We start from the raw sequence: 15,887 nt of genomic DNA on the forward strand, positions 1-15,887 counted from the left end.
ATCTGTAACCACACAGGACTACACATACAGGAATAGGGCAGAGTCTAGGCTGACTGTAAGGGATCATTGAGCTCCCAGGGGCCCTTTAAGCTGGCAGAAGTGGATGCAGGGCAACTCTGGTCTGTAAGTGCTGGTAACCCTTTCACAGTTTTACCAGGTATGCAAACATCCTTAGAGCATATTCCTCATATAAATACTAGCTGCTGTGGTGAACTTAGCAGTATAAGTCTGCAAAACAAAGGGCACACTCATTAGGAAGCTGCCTTTCTAATGAAGTTTTTAAACAATTTGCACTAGGATAGTACTGAATGCTGTAGAAATTGAATTTACTGAATTGTTTGACATGGGATAAATTTATTTAATAAAACAAAGCAAGCAGATTGTAGTTACCCACAGTTTATGAAGTGCAGTATGACAATCTTGTGTAATAATTCTAAATCTGTTTACACATTAGTGCATCTAGTCCTTTGACTTTAGTTATTGCACATAGAAATTAACTCATATAAAAGACCTGCGTACAAGACATGCAGACTTCATGAAAGGCAAATAATGCCTACAAAAATCAGCAACCCCAGAATATACACAGCCTGGAATGGTCAAGGAGGAGTTCAGGTAACAAATATAACTACTAATATTTCAATTAAAGGTAACCAAAATAGGTGTTCAAATATAGAATTAATTTTAAATATATTAAATGCTTTTGTTTCAGGCAAGGTGCTCTTTAAAAAACCTTCAATATAATAGCTTCATTTAGAGATGGCAAATCATCAAGTTATACATGGAAATTTTGATTTACATCAAATGTGACAACACAACATACAAAAAATTTCTTAAAAAATTACTTGGAAAAAAAAAAGAAAACATGTTATAAAAGGAGAGCCAAAACTCACCTTCTTTGTAAACTAATAAAATGTTTTCTGACAGCCATGAATAGTTGGCAACACTGAGTATCAGAAAAATATTAAGTGTTAAGGAGTGGATATGTAGTGTTCAAACCTTGAATTTACTGCATACGTTTAGCCTTGATTCATTACACCTGACAAATAAAAGGCAGTTCCCCCTTCCCCTTTAGTTTTGGCCACTAATTACCAGAAAGAGTCTTTAATCATGATCAGCTCAAACAACTGCAATGCTTCAATTCCTATGCCATAAAGTCCAAGGAACCAATGCATGGGGGTCAACATCTGTCAGCCACAGCTGCTTGCACAAGCAGCAGGTGCTGCCGTGTCTGGGGCTGTAACTGAGGATCTGGGCCCATGCCCTGGGTGTAAACACAGTGCAATGGAAAAGACTCACAGCAACAAACTCCTGTCAGAAAGAACTGGGTGTTTCATCACAGCAAGAGGCTCTATGCACAGTTAGGTCACTACTGGAGATGTGCAGTGTTGACACTTGGTGTGTGTGCTCATGTCTAGAAACATTCAGAATTAATCAGGAACCAAGGTGATTGTACCTCACTATAAGGCGGCTTGCTATGGTTTGGTCTCATGGCTTTACCAATTTTTCCTCATTTACAAAAATCTGACAGTCCCACCTTCACTGATAATTGTGTGTTTTATGGCTAATTGCTTCCCCAAAAAAGCACAAGGTCTGTATGAAAAAAGTAATGTGTATACAGCACATTGAATCACAATATTACCTATACATCCAATTTACATTCTTTTATCCTGAAAGCATTTCATATTTCGATTGCTTGACACAAGCTATTGACTGCAGAAGTGAAAGAACAAAAAACAGTTCATTCTACACCTCCAACTGCCTGAGAAAGAAAAATATTCTTCCAGTTTTATAAATTCATTCCTTATTTAGGATTTTTTCCATTTGGCACGCAGTTCCTTTGCTGCCAAACAACTTTCAATGCTTTAATGCACATTAACATAGCATGAAAACAAGCTGAACAAAAGGTGCATCAACAAGCTCCTTGATCTGTTACATTTGAGTTCCTCCTCCCTCCCCACAAAGAACAGGTCACCTCAGCCGCCCAGTTAAAATCCTGATGGCAGCCAGTACAAAAATAAATCAGCTTAATGGAATGGAACTTCATGTAGCTGAAGTACACAGGAACAATAACCAGGCAAGTGAGCACACAGGAACGGGGAAAGGCAGTCCTTGGGAGGGGGGAGAGTGGCACAAGTTAAGGACAAGAACTACAGCACAGTTTATAAAACCATGAGAGTAACTTTTATAATACTGTAAACTGCAAGAGTCTTCACATGTCATGGTTGATCAGAGGCCTCCGTGCTCAGATCTTGAGGAGGGCACGTGGAGGAGCGGGGATCCATGGCTGAGTGCATTAAAGGAATATAGACATCATCCATGTTTGGCATGACAAAGATTTTCTGGGAAAAAGATGCAATGAAATGAAGTTACATTACATATGTCACTTGAAACCTTAGTTTCCAATTTTAGTTTAGAAAATGCAACACATTTACAGAGAAAAGGTTCTCAAGCTCAGCATTGTTTGAGTCAATGCAGTGCCCATTAACTGAAACCATTTTGTTGTGTTACAGTTGTAAATGAAACTCAGAAATATTGGTATCTCTGCATATTTCATTTAATTAAAATAGCACTACAGGAAACATCACCAGCTTTTCCTAATTGCTTTCTCAGGTCTTACCCATCCATATACTTTCAAAATGTACTTTTAGTAAAATAACTGATTTTGATTTCTGGTTGATTGTATAGGTTGGGGTCCAGAATCAAGCTGGTTACTATTCCTATCCTACATGTATTTGGAGAAGGCTTCTTCCTTTTTGCACTGTGGTCAACATAATTTTTTAAAAATTACTTTAAAGGAAGCAGGAAGAGAAAGTAGTGCCTTATCTATTCTTAATTTTAGGCAAAAATTTGGGTGCCTATCATTAAGAACATGTAGGATCATGTTCTTATTTGAGTGCTGCAAATTTTACCATGGTACCTATTTCAAAGAAATGTCATTTTCATCTCTAAAACAGATTTCCACCCAGATCTACACATGAGTCTTGAGACCATCCCAGCAGTCAGTTTCAGCTGAGCTCTCAACATCCATCCCACTGGCTGGGAGTACTGAAGTACATGACTAGTTATAAATGAAATAGAGGACATGTGAAAATTAAACACTCCAAAACTATCATCAGTTAAAGGGGAATGAAGAGGAAACACACCTGGAACTCCTGTTCCAGTTTCCTTGCTATCCAGTCTGTTACATGAACCAGAGTCACTTCTCTCTCACCAAGTTTTGGCCGCGCTTTTAACTCCAGGTAGGGAGGCCTTCGGAAGCCGTACCTGGGGAGAGAACACAGAGCAGGATTTACTACAGACACCCCAACAAAATAAGCACTTAAACCTGTAACAATTAGCTCTTAGTAACAGTTCCTACCTCAGTTACAACCAATCTGTACTGCTCCTTGCCCAGAACCCACCTGTGTCGCTATAGGACACGAAAGAACACAAGCTCACATCGCTGTTCTCAAGGTGAAGAAAAAAAGGAAGTTTATTTTCTGGCTCCAACATTTACAGTTTTCCAAAAGTGACAGTGAATTGGAGGGTGACAGTGCCACCTCTACAATGACACTGGACAAGCCAAGAGTCCATCGAATTTCTCCTCCTCCATAAAGGAATGCAAAACAATGAGTTATTTACAGAAAGTGTGTGAGAAAGTTCACTACAAGAATGTCAACATCAGAAGGCTTAGAAAATCTTAAAAAATCAGGGTGACACACTTGAGCCAGGCTTTATTTTTTTTCTTAGCTGCAACCCCTCACATAGCACACCTGAAACATTGCCCAGCTCTGCTCTGAGCTCCTCTTACCATATTCTGTCAGTGGGTGGAGGTGGAATGTTAATCACTAGTGTTCCTCTGCACTCCTGTACTTCAACTGTTAGCAGCAATGGAGTATTGGAGACCTCTTCAATTTTTTTCTTAATAAACTCAGTCTCTGTTGCTTTCTGAAAGTATTTTGACTTCGTAATTTTATCCACAATTCTCATGATTTTACTTGTCCGATGTCCTCCAACATACCTTTAGACAGAGAATAGAAAAAGGACATCAAGATAATTTTCTTAAACCTATTTGCTAAGACAGACATGGATCTTTTACTAAATCATTAAAGTTTTTTTGATACAAAAATTCTGAACAGATATGTGGCCAAGCAGTTCATCCTAGGGCCTGCCCCCAGCAGCTGTATTCTGTCAGCTACAGGTGGCTGGCAGAAACTCTGTTCAGCCTGAACACTCCTTCCCAGATGGCACTGGAAACACAACAAGTTTTAAAACTGCAAATACACTTAGATCACTAATGCCAGCAGGATGGCATGAGAAGTGACAACTTTACTACCATTCCAAAAAAACTGTAGAGACACTGATACATTAAGATGTGCACAAATCATCAGCATAGAAGGCCCAACCATTGTGTCTGATTATTTAACTGTGTATGCTGGACAAAAATGTTTTCATTTCAAGGTACTGTAGCATTTACAAGTATAAGTATGCTGAAAAAGAAGAGGAAAACAGTTTTGGCAGTGGGTGGAATGATATTCCAAAAATGGTTAACTGTGTCTGCAGAAAGTGGGCTTTTCCTGGCAATTGTGTCAGACAGCATTCCTGGCTTTTCAAACAGATGCTTTAAGGGCTGAATATGTTTTTTCTTACCCCTATCTCATGTTGGAAATACACACTCCAAAAATAGCACATTTGGTATTTTCCACACACTATATCATGTCTAATTGTGGCTCTTGGTGTTACATAGCAGAGATAACCTTCCTAAGGAAATTACATCATTTATCCAGGGAAAAAAATAAAATTATTCTTACACAAACTTTAACAGTTTTGTTCTTAGCACAACATAAGACAAAAAACTGTTCAGTGAAATAAAAAAAAAAAGAAAATATATTTTATACTAGCTGTATCTTTACCCAGAGAAAGAAGTTATTATCCCACCAGTTTCTATAGTGGTAGCAATGCAGATTTTTAATAGGTGTAAAAAATTTTTTCAGTATTTTACATTAATATTCTTCATTCTCCCTCTTTGTCCTCTTGATAAAGAGTTCTTTATATGATCTATGAATTTCAAGAAGATACAAAATGCATCAATTGCAGTAATTCAAACAACTCTTCACACAATTTTCAGAAGTGTTCAGGAGTAAAATACTAAAACTCTCTGGAACATTTTGAAAAAGTCATGAGTCTGCTGGTATATTCACTGTAAAAGTCCCTTAGATACGTTCAGACATAGAAAACATTGTGACTGTCTCAGACATTCTGGGCTCAGACATTCAGCTTTCTCATTGCATGGCATAATTGCAATCAGATGCAGAAAGCAAAAAATCAGAGCCGCAGCCAAAACAAGGAATGATGTGGCATCACTAATGTTGGGAAATCTTCTTTGAAATCCATGCAGAGCATCAGAGGGCAGTATTGCACAGCCCAGACACATGAAATCCTCAAGGAAAAAAAAACAAAACTGATCAAGAAAAACAGGCTTGAGTAACAGTTGTTTTCTTAAAGAAAAGAAAATGGAATGTTTTGACAGTGTTTGTAGGGATCTTAGGATGAGGAAAGAGACAAGGATCTGACTCCATGTTTCAGAAGGCTGATTTATTATTTTATGATATATATTATATTAAAACTATACTAAAAGAATAGAAGAAAAGATTTCATCAGAAGGCTGGCTAAGAATAGAAAAGGAATGAATAACAAAGGTTTGTGTCTCGTACAGAGAGTCTGAGCCAGCTGACTGTGATTGGCCATTAATTAGAAACAACATGAGACCAATCACAGATGCACCTGTTGCATAACACAGCAGCAGATAATTATTGTTTACATTTTGTTTTTGAGGCTTCTCAGCTTCTCAAGAGAAAAATCCTAAAGAAAGGGTTTTTCATAAAATGTGTCTGTGACAGAATGCCAGCAATAAGGGATCAGCAGGATAAGCACAGGAGTAATACTGCATAGAGAGGGTTTCAAGGTTTCACACAAAATCCTCTTCTTGGCTCTGCTACCAGGTAGAACATGCTGGGGAAGGTCCCCAGAGCTTCTCTGGCCTCCCAGCAATCCAGCAGAGGAGGGATGGGAGGGAGGTGCCCAGGGCAGCTGGGAGAGGTCCCTGCAGGGTGGGGTGATCAGGGCTCCTCTGCTGCCCTCTGCCCTGGCAATGGGCGGCTGGGGCTGCTTCACTGCTTGGACAGCCCCACACTGCCATTCTGGGGCACACAGAGCATCACAGCACTGGCACCAGCCATCAGGTGTGGGATTAACAAACAGCTCACCCTTCTCCTCCTGGGGTCAGCTGCTTCTCTCCTGCCAGCTCAGGAGCATCATCCTCCTCCGAAGAGCCGGCGCTGGAGGATTCCTCATCGCTGTCTGCAAGACAATACGCCCTTGGCCTGAAACTGAAACAAGGCAATTTCCAGGTCAAATGTAATATCCTTAAATAGCTATTCATCCTGTACAGCTTTGGCTGACATTACAGGCTTCTGAACTGTCCCCTCCCCTCTATTATAAACGCTATCTAAAAAGAACAAAACCAAAACCACTCTGAAGCCAGTCTGGCAGAACCAGCTTTCAAAACAGAAATCTGTTTTTCCCAGTGGAACATAATCCTTCATGAAAGAGGCTGGCACGGGGGTGGCTATTCTACATACTCAAATCACATGTGGAGATTATTCAAAATACATTTGGAAGCATCTCTGTTGTTGCTCATGGTTTTTCATGAGTTGAGCAGAATTAGGATTGGACAGATCATTTTGTTTGAATGTCACGGGGAAAAAAAGTGAAGTAATAAACAAGTGTTGCCCTTGGGTACACAATACCACACAGTAGTGACTAATTCCTAGACTCGAACTCTGGAAGATTTTATGTACACAGTCACAAGAAAAATTTCAAATCTTTTAAACGGATTTAAACGAGAGAAGGATACAGTGGATACACTTCAGAATTAACAGATCTTTACTGAATGCAAGAGCTTGAAACAGTTACACAACACAGCCTTCAAAAGCATATGGCTCAAGCCCTAGGGACTATACCCAGGAATATAATACTCTACAGCATGTTCAGAATACACTTTATAGCTGTGCCTTCTTTCTTTGTGTGTGTGTGTTCTTGGAAATGTATTTGAAGCATTAATAACCTCAGACAGGGCATGGACTGAGGCCACTGCCTGTTATTCCGTACACAGAACAAACTGGTGGTTGCTGCATGAAGTCCTAATGTAAAGGGACAGGCATTGCAGCTCACAGTGCACAAGACTCCTTCCCCACTGGAGCAATAATCCCAGGACCTGTCCACACTGAAGTGCTGCCTACCCAGGCTGTGGAATCACAACCGCAAACCTCTTCCTCTCCAGAGCAGCATTTTGTACCTGCAGAGGAGTGAGGGAGCAAACCAAAGTGAGCCACCTCCCTGAGGACGTGGGGGTGCTGGGTGCTCCTGTCACTGGCCCAAATAGCAGGGCTGGAGCTGCTCCTCACAGAAATTCACCTTTTTAGGTCAGATTCAAACTGCACGTTTTCCACCAGGGTGTGACCTCACTTCTCTTTCCTGTGCAATTTAGCATCCAGCTCAAATGCTCAGGGCATCCTCATGTCTTTCAAAGGTGTCACCTTCTTACAAAGTGTTTTATTTCCTAGTTGAAGGGTTCCTCTGAAGTGCCTCAAGCACCAAGTGGCTCAGACCACAGGATTTCCTCGCATTAAACAAAGCAACAATAAATAAGCTTGAGTGAGATTTCAGGGGAGCTCTGTATACAATGGACCATTTATATGGCACAAACATTGGCAGAAAAAAATCACTTTGGAGCTACTGTATTGTTCCTGTAAAGATTGTGCAATATTTTATGAATTGCCATTTGTCAGTTTGTTTTTATGTGGTTCAACAAAGCCAAAAGGACGGATGGGTTAAGAAGGTGCAGTAACTTTGGGTTAACCTGCCTGCTTTTGCTCAACTCCTGTTTTGCAGCATCTGTAATGTATTACTTTTATAAAATTGGCAATTAAATAGTTTCTTATTCTTTCTGAGAGCAGCATTTTCCTGAGAGGGCATGCAAGACAGCATTACCAGACTGTCTCAGCACACTTCACTTCTATTTCAAACAGCCAGTGCAACAGTGACCCATTTGTCTTCCTTTCCAGTGACAACAGCCACAGACAGTTGCACCCCAGAGCTGTCACCCCCTCCTCTCTCTGGATGAGTAGGTGCCTTTCTCACACCACTTTGTGGTCACTGCTTCTCAAGAGATGGTTTGTTCTGAGCTCATAAGGGCCAGAAATGAGCTCAGCAACCAGCACACATCACTTACTGACAACGTGACCATGGATGCAAACACATGCAGAGTAATTTGATTTGTCACAGCAATTGTCAACTGATAATTTAAAAAGCCAGTAGAATTAAAATTAACTAAAACACATTGAAAGGCAGAGATGAGAATCAAACTGTTCTATATTTTTCAGTCCTTAATTTATTTAATATCCATTTTAAGGAAAAACAGGGAAAAAAAACAAGCAACAAAATAACCTTTATCCAAACTAGAATAAATTAGATTGTTCTTTATGTAAAACTGCTACCTGGCCCTGAGCTTTGAAACATCCCAGCCCTGTGCAGGGAGCAATGCAGTCAATGCTGATACCTTCAAGTAACTGGTTGCTTGGCTACAGGCACTTAAATCTGCCTTGCTGGGCGCCTATAGCTCAGCCAGCAGCAACCTGATTTTTAAATATGAATCAGAGTGTTCACTAATTATTTCTGAGGCTGTTCCTGCACTGAACAGATATGAAAATACACAAAGAAAATCCTGAAGGGGTGGGGAAGAAAAGCAAGCATTTGATTTGTATAGACATTTTCTCCTCTATTCCCTATTTTTTTTGGGCAGGCAGGATTAAACAGATTTTGAAAAATTCACACCTACCAGTTATAGTGATGTAAATTCAGAAATATTTATTTCATTTCAAGCAGTGACAATGAGAATCTAGGTCGGTTTAAAATCCTCTGAATTTCTACCAGTGTATGAGATCATTCAGCCATTAGCTTTTTTCACATTTATTTTCCTGTCATGCTTGCACTGAAATATAGTGCTGCTGTAAGTATTACTTAAAGCTATCTCAGAATAAATGGTCAGAGTTATGACATAAGTATACAAAGCATCTAGTATCTTAATTGTGAAAGACCATACCATTTTGTTCATAGCTAAACAAATGGCCAGGTTTAGAGACTATTTTCTTGATTTGTAGGCAGTGGTTGTACATTAAATCAGAGACCACCTACTGTTCAGGGCCTGCAGATTTAGGTACAAAGAGAATATAGCACCAAAAAAAAAAAAAAAATTGGATATCAGAGCTGGGAGTGGATCCATCCAGGGATGGATATTTGATAGGTGCCACTCACTAGGTTAATACCAATGGACAATGGATGACATTCAAACATGGCCAAAATGAGAGGGAAAACACAAATACAAAGGAGGTAAGTTACTGTATGGTGTCTGCTAATTAGTTCATCTACATAAGGCATTTCACTTAGGCACAGCAGGCAAACAGAAGGTGGCTATGAGGAAAAATCGAGACTAAAGCAGGGATGTGATTACTCCCACAATGCAATAAAGCTTTTGAAAAGGTCTTTACATAACAATTAGAGCCTGTTTATCTTGCACATTGTTTACTACTCCATGGTTTCCAGCTGCAGCTGCACCATGCTGCAGCACCCTGTTACACCTGTCTATCTCTATTTCTGCATGTGTTTATCTCCACTATTTGAGTTTTATCTGACTAAACCCTAAATCAAGCATAAGACAAACCTAAATTTTAGTCACAGGACATTCTAAAACCCAACTGAAATATATATATAAAAAAATTATACCACAGAAGCCTTTTACTAAAATTATTATCAATAGCATGACCAAACAATAAAGTTGCACAGAAAAGCCACATTCCACACCCACTTGTATGAAACATCCCCAGAACTCCTTTCAATCTACTGCAGATACGCAAGGAAAATGCCAGATTTTCACAATGAAAGCACTTTTGCCATCCCTTACCCTTCCCTGCCGATCTCGCCAACCTTCAACGCCTCCCCAAGCGGCTCTTTCCCAAGTTTGGTCAAGTTCATCTTGGTCTCCAGGGTCATTAGAAAAGATCCATTGTAGGACATTTCCAAATCAACCCAAAGTCCTAAAATAAACAACAGAAAAGATGTCACTTGAAGAGCAATCACAAAGCAACCTTTCTGATCACATTAAGCTCATGGAATAAAGCCAGATATAAACCCAAGCCACACTGAAAGAGAGTGGTGAGTATAGCTAATGGTCTAAAAAAAAAAACCTGTGATTTACACACAACTAAACTGTCTAAGAGATGTGAAATGAGATAAAGGAAATAGAATACCATCAGGGATTCACTTCAAAACTATTTACAGCATTGCTCCAAGCCAAGCAGTAATGGGGACGCTCCTCTCCATCACTGACGCTGTCCAAGTGAAGCACAACTTGAAATCCCAGAGCAGCATTTGCTTCTCTCTCTGCTGCCCCTTGTTTTGCCAGTGGTTTACTGAAGATCTGTGACAAGGTTCCCTCAGTAACTGAGCTACAGGCACTATTTTATGATTCAGTGCAAACAGGGTCATTACTTACACAATTCTAGACGTGCAATATTAAGTTAAATCCTATTGTCTGTGCAATATTTCTTTTTACAATCTCCAAAAGAATTTTCTTGGGAATACCCTAACATTAGCTCAAGCCTTTTAAGTGACACGCTGCACCAAAGCAGCAGGAGGTTAGAAAACAGATGCCAATAAACACAGATTATACTTCTTCCTTTTCCAGATATTGCAGCTGCACAAAACATTCCCTCACCAGTACCTGGCACATCAACCACTGACCCATTCCACTTTTATTTACTTATTTGGAAGCAATTAATGATAAATAAAACTGAAACCAGGACAAATGGTAACTACCCTTTGTGTTTTATTGTTCTAGAAAAGTCACACTTTATCAGTTCAAGAACTATTGTTTTCTTTTCTGCAGAAACATATGCTTATCATAATCCCACCCACATGTGGTAACAGAAACACAGGCAGCTCCCAAAGCCCTGGTCCCTGGCACCCTGTGAGGTTGCATGCTGGAAGCAGGATTAAAGCAAGCTGGTGCTTTACTAACCCAAATAACTCTTTTCTATCCCAGTTTTTCTAACACTGTTCTAAAAACCAAACACAGGAACTCAAACACAAGCTTATAAGGGTTTTTTTTTTCTCTTTACAGTAGGAAGGTATCAGTAAGAGCATAAAAACCATGAAAACAGCTTAACAGACTTTTTGGACAATCAGTGAGTCAGCAGAACTCAATCATCAATATAGTTTTAACAGTAGATTAAATTAAACAAAGGATGCCATTACTAGGAGGGAAAATTCCTTCTGACCAGAAAATGTTCATACACTTTTTCCAGAGGGAAAAAGGGAGGGAGAGGGAGGGAAGAACTGGGCAGATGGTACAATTTATTCTGTTTTCTGGTTCCCTAGCCTTGACAGAATTACAGTAAAAGCCACACATATGGTGTCACCCAAGCAGGACTGTATTAACAGAAACAAGACTTTTTTTTTAACATTGTCTGTTAACAAATTTAGCTCATTAGAGAAGGCATATATCAAAAAATGTATTTTCTTTGTAATCAAGCACTGGTAAAAAGAAGCATTGATGAAACAAAGCACATTAAAATTAGTAACTGCACTTTAAAGCCTCACAAAGGGCTACCCCCAATGACTGCCTCAAACACTTACTAAAAAACCCCAAAAACTCAGAAGCATTCATTTTGGATACTGCCCTGAAACTATAGAGTTTTTTCCCCACGTTTCCCAATAAACCAAGCCATTTACCCATAGGCTAACTTACCAAGAAATACACATTTATTCTTATGAAAACAAGCATTTCCAATTATCATCCCCTTGTTTATGTCCTTTTAAGTATAAAAAGTTATTCCAGTAATTATTCATTGCAAGCTCTTTAAAACCCTAAGAGCTCACACCTATGTTCACATTCAACAGTATGGAAGAAGTTAAAAGGATTAGAAATCCTACCATAAATGTTTGCTTGTCACAGTTGAACTGAACAAGAAACTAAAGGAACTAATTAATCCCACTGCTGTTTCAGCAATTAATTGAAGCCAAGTGTTCAGCTCCTAAATCCCATCTCATGACTTAGAACTACAGTCCTTGGTTACAACTGAAGTTATGAGAACAGAGAAAAGAATTCAAAAAATGTTTAAATCAAGGCAAAGGAAAACACACTGACAAGAACCCTGATTAAAAAGAAACTATGAAACCACTCCACAAGCCACACATATGTAAAGATTTTTACAAGTTTTCCTTTGTTCTGTAACCCCAAATAAAACTTCTACCAATGGTGCAACCACTTAATGGGGAACACTGGAGGACTTCCCAAGTACTGGGAGAACCTGCTGTCCCACACAGGAAGCATAAGATGCTTTAGTTCCCCAAATGCTGACTGCACTCCAGCTTATTCCACCTATTCAACTCTTATTTCTTGTAAAAAGACAGATTTTGTTCCTCATGACAACCAAACAGTTTGCTCTTTTCAAACATGCTTTGTTTATAAAGCTCAATGGAAAATAATCTCTGGAAAAGTTGAGAGCAAAGTACCCAGTGTTTTATAGAGAAGGCTTTTCTCCAAGGGGTTGCAAGGCTCAAGTTGATAAGGGCAAACAACAGCATTTGGATACAACAGGCAGCATTAACTAGTGTATGCGCAAGAAGATTTTAATATTTCCCCAAAGTCTGCTTTGCTCAGATTTATGAGGGAAAGGTCAGCACTTACTGTCCTCATGCTTTTAGTCAGTGATTTGAGTCCATGCATCTGGTATTCTTGCAAAGGTCAGGTGACACCACACCAGGTCTTCCAAGGAAATATTTCCCTTTAGGCCAATTAGAAGTTTCTCCATGATGAGTGGGGAAACTCTGATACAATTTAAAATTAAAAACTGCTCTGATTACATCTTAAATGGCATCTAGCTCTCCTGAACATGCAGAATAAATGCTTTTGAAGGTAAAAAGCATTATTCCAAGTTTTTACTTTCTGCAAGATTACTTAAGTGACATGAGCATCCTCAAATACGTGACCATATGCAAGCCAGAAGGAATAGAAAACAAACAGTTCTAATTCATGAGGCAGCAGTATGAAAGTTATACAGCTTTAAAAAAAGCTGTATTTAATATTAAGAACATAAAATGATCCTGTATTTTGAAGCTTATTTTCAAAACAACATTATTCTTGATTTCCAAGTGATTACAACTATATTTTCTGAATCCCTATTTTCAGAACAGGGCAGTTTCTCTTAGAGACACAAACCTGTTTTCTCCTATGGTCAGAATCAGATCTGTCCCAAGGAGATGTGCTTTGACCTCTGCAGTCCCTGACAGTATCAGGTAAGTGTCTGCATCTCTGTTGCATGCAAATTTTAGTTTAGTTCAGTAAATATTTCCTATGGAAAGACATGATCACAATTCCATATTTACAGAATTACATTTACACCAAGCCTGAGATAAAGACCCCTGAGTATCTCAGAATAAGCTCTTATTACACGTACCTAAAACATGCACAAGATAAACAGATCAACATTCTGTTCTCAGATACAAAGGCAATACCAGCACCTGTTATTTTTGTATTTTACCTCTGTGATCAATAGAAGGTTTGAAGGCTTGAAGGATCTTGGGCACTGCTATCCCCATGTCAAGCTCAGTCAGAGTCAGCTCATTCATGAAGTAGGGCAGCTAAAAGGACAGAATATTAAAAAATCAAATACATGTTATGGAACTTGACATCAGTCTCCTGAGAGAAGAAAGCTCATTAAACTTAAGGAATGGACTGAGCTGAAGTGTCACCAGTGAAAGAACACAAATATAATTACACAAAATTCTTACTATTCTAGAATTTCACAGTTGCCAGTTGCAAAGAATTTTTAGGGACAGATTGGGCATCTGAATTTGTTTTTTAAATTATGCTGAAGTTTAGACGCTGACCTTAAACTATGAGCACACTTTTTAGTCAAACTATATAAAAAGCTCAAGAATGAAGTGTAAATCCTATTTCACTGTGAATAAAAATCAAAGATTTCTTTGGATCTTAACTTCAGTAATATATTTTATCACTGATGTTTTATCAATGTCTCAGCTTCTTTTATTTTTGGCAAATTCTTTCACAGAACATTACCTTTTAAATCTGTATCATAATTTTAGTAAAATAGAGGCACAGAAATCATGGTTCAGGTATCTTATTCTTCTAATTGACAGAAAACATTTCTCCTGTGAATAGACATTGCTAAACACATCAAAAAATACACCCAGTCCCCACTGCCAGTCCTTGCACTTACAAAGTTCCCAGTGAGATGTCTGGGTACCCTGCTGTCACAATTGTGGAAGCAGACAGGGCAGGTTTAGGCTGCTGGTGATTTCCCAAAGCAAAGGCAGCACTATCTCACAGCTGGGGCTGGCAGCTAAATTTCTGAGCTTTTGTAAGCAAGACAACAACTTCCTTTGCCTTGAGGAACAGGCAAGCTCCTCCCCAGACACCAGGAGCTGAAGGCTGTGGGGAACTGCTGCTGTTCAGAGGGTTACAGAAGGCAAGGGGAAGACTGAGAAGTCACTCAAAAGCATCACTCCCCCTTCACCCTTGAGATGGTGCAGCTGATGGAAGCTGTGTCCTGTCACCCCACAGAGTTTTTTCCATAACTATTGCTCCCACTGACCTCCTGCAAGTAGTTTATGTCTGAAGTTAACAGGAACACACTACAGATGTGGCTCCATGATGTCCTCCACCTTAAAAGCAATCTACTATTTCCCAAAGCAATTTCCTCATTTATATGCAGTTCTATCCATCCCTAATGTAAATACAATAATACTTTAATTTTTACATAAAAATTTGACAGATACAAATAGCTAATCCAGCTGCAGCTCATTTTAAACAGAAGCAGCAAAGTTAACATGCATCAGAAACTGAACAGCCATTCTGTAGCACATTTATTGTCTTTTACATTTAGTGTGAAGTAAATCTTTCTTGTACTATTTTAAAACTCAAAGTCTATGTGTTTCACTTCCTTCAAAGGAATGTATAATGCAAGTCTCCAGATCAGGTACCTTTATTTTGCTAAGTTTCATTTGGATCTTCTTTGACACTAGATCAGACCAATACTTCTCTCCTAAAAAATCCCAAAATATTCTTCCAAGCAGAGCGTTCACCCAGGCCTCCTGTTCTTCTTCTTCAGCTTCCACATTGGCATCTGGCAACTGAAAACACAAAGCAGGTCATTCAGCTCTATAAATTCTATAAAATAAGGAAAGAAAAGGCCTTATTTATATGGGAAGTTCAGTGTTAAGAGCCTGGGTCAACCCAGAACACCAAAAGCTCAGCACAGGGAGCAGCTTTACAAATGCATCAGCTGGGCTGCCACGAGCCTGTCATCATCCTGATATGCAGCAGAGGGAATGAGACCACAGAGATATAGATTGACCTCTGGCAATGAAATGAGAAAGTTGTGTGTAATTTAACCTCTGGCAGAAAAAGCAGATAAACCCAGAGTGGGCAGACTTATACACTGTGTTTGCAGTAAGAGACACTCTCTCTTGCCAGTCACATCTGGAAGAACAGGTACTCTACTCTTCCGTTGTTTTATCAAAAAATTGGAAAGCAAGACCCAACCTTTTGTTCTTAAATCCAGTTCAGAAATACCACAAATAGATGATAAACACAGCACAGGGAATCACACTCCTCCTTCCAGTGCTTGCATATAGGATTCAGGGAACTATATTGTCCCCTCTGCTGCATTAAAGGTTTGTTTACAGTCCAAGAGAATTCTGTCTTGGTTTCCTTGAGAACCATCTCGAAACACCTGGAAATATTACACATTCAGATGCTGCTTCAC

The 15,887-nt window shown here is 39.2% G+C and overlaps 1 protein-coding gene across 2 annotated transcripts in view; it reads right to left on the reverse strand.

Annotated features, from left to right (window-relative positions):
* Nucleotides 1-334: 334 nt before the first annotated feature.
* Nucleotides 335-15,887, reverse strand: part of TEX2 (testis expressed 2) — a 46,178-nt gene continuing 30,625 nt past the window's right edge. For both annotated transcript variants that reach the window (XM_054278914.1, XM_054278915.1), the window contains exons 6-12: nt 15,103-15,252; nt 13,641-13,740; nt 10,001-10,133; nt 6,246-6,368; nt 3,791-4,000; nt 3,144-3,264; nt 335-2,339 (exon numbers count right to left, since the gene is read on the reverse strand). In XM_054278914.1, the coding sequence (XP_054134889.1) occupies nt 2,217-2,339; nt 3,144-3,264; nt 3,791-4,000; nt 6,246-6,368; nt 10,001-10,133; nt 13,641-13,740; nt 15,103-15,252 (960 nt within the window). In that variant the 3' untranslated portion in view covers nt 335-2,216. The remainder of the gene's footprint in view (nt 2,340-3,143; nt 3,265-3,790; nt 4,001-6,245; nt 6,369-10,000; nt 10,134-13,640; nt 13,741-15,102; nt 15,253-15,887) is intronic.

Source organism: Melozone crissalis, unplaced genomic scaffold (genome assembly GCF_028551555.1).
Source record: "Melozone crissalis strain CALT ecotype California unplaced genomic scaffold, PUWL_Pcris_2 ptg000026l_1, whole genome shotgun sequence".
NCBI lineage: Eukaryota > Metazoa > Chordata > Aves > Passeriformes > Passerellidae > Melozone > Melozone crissalis.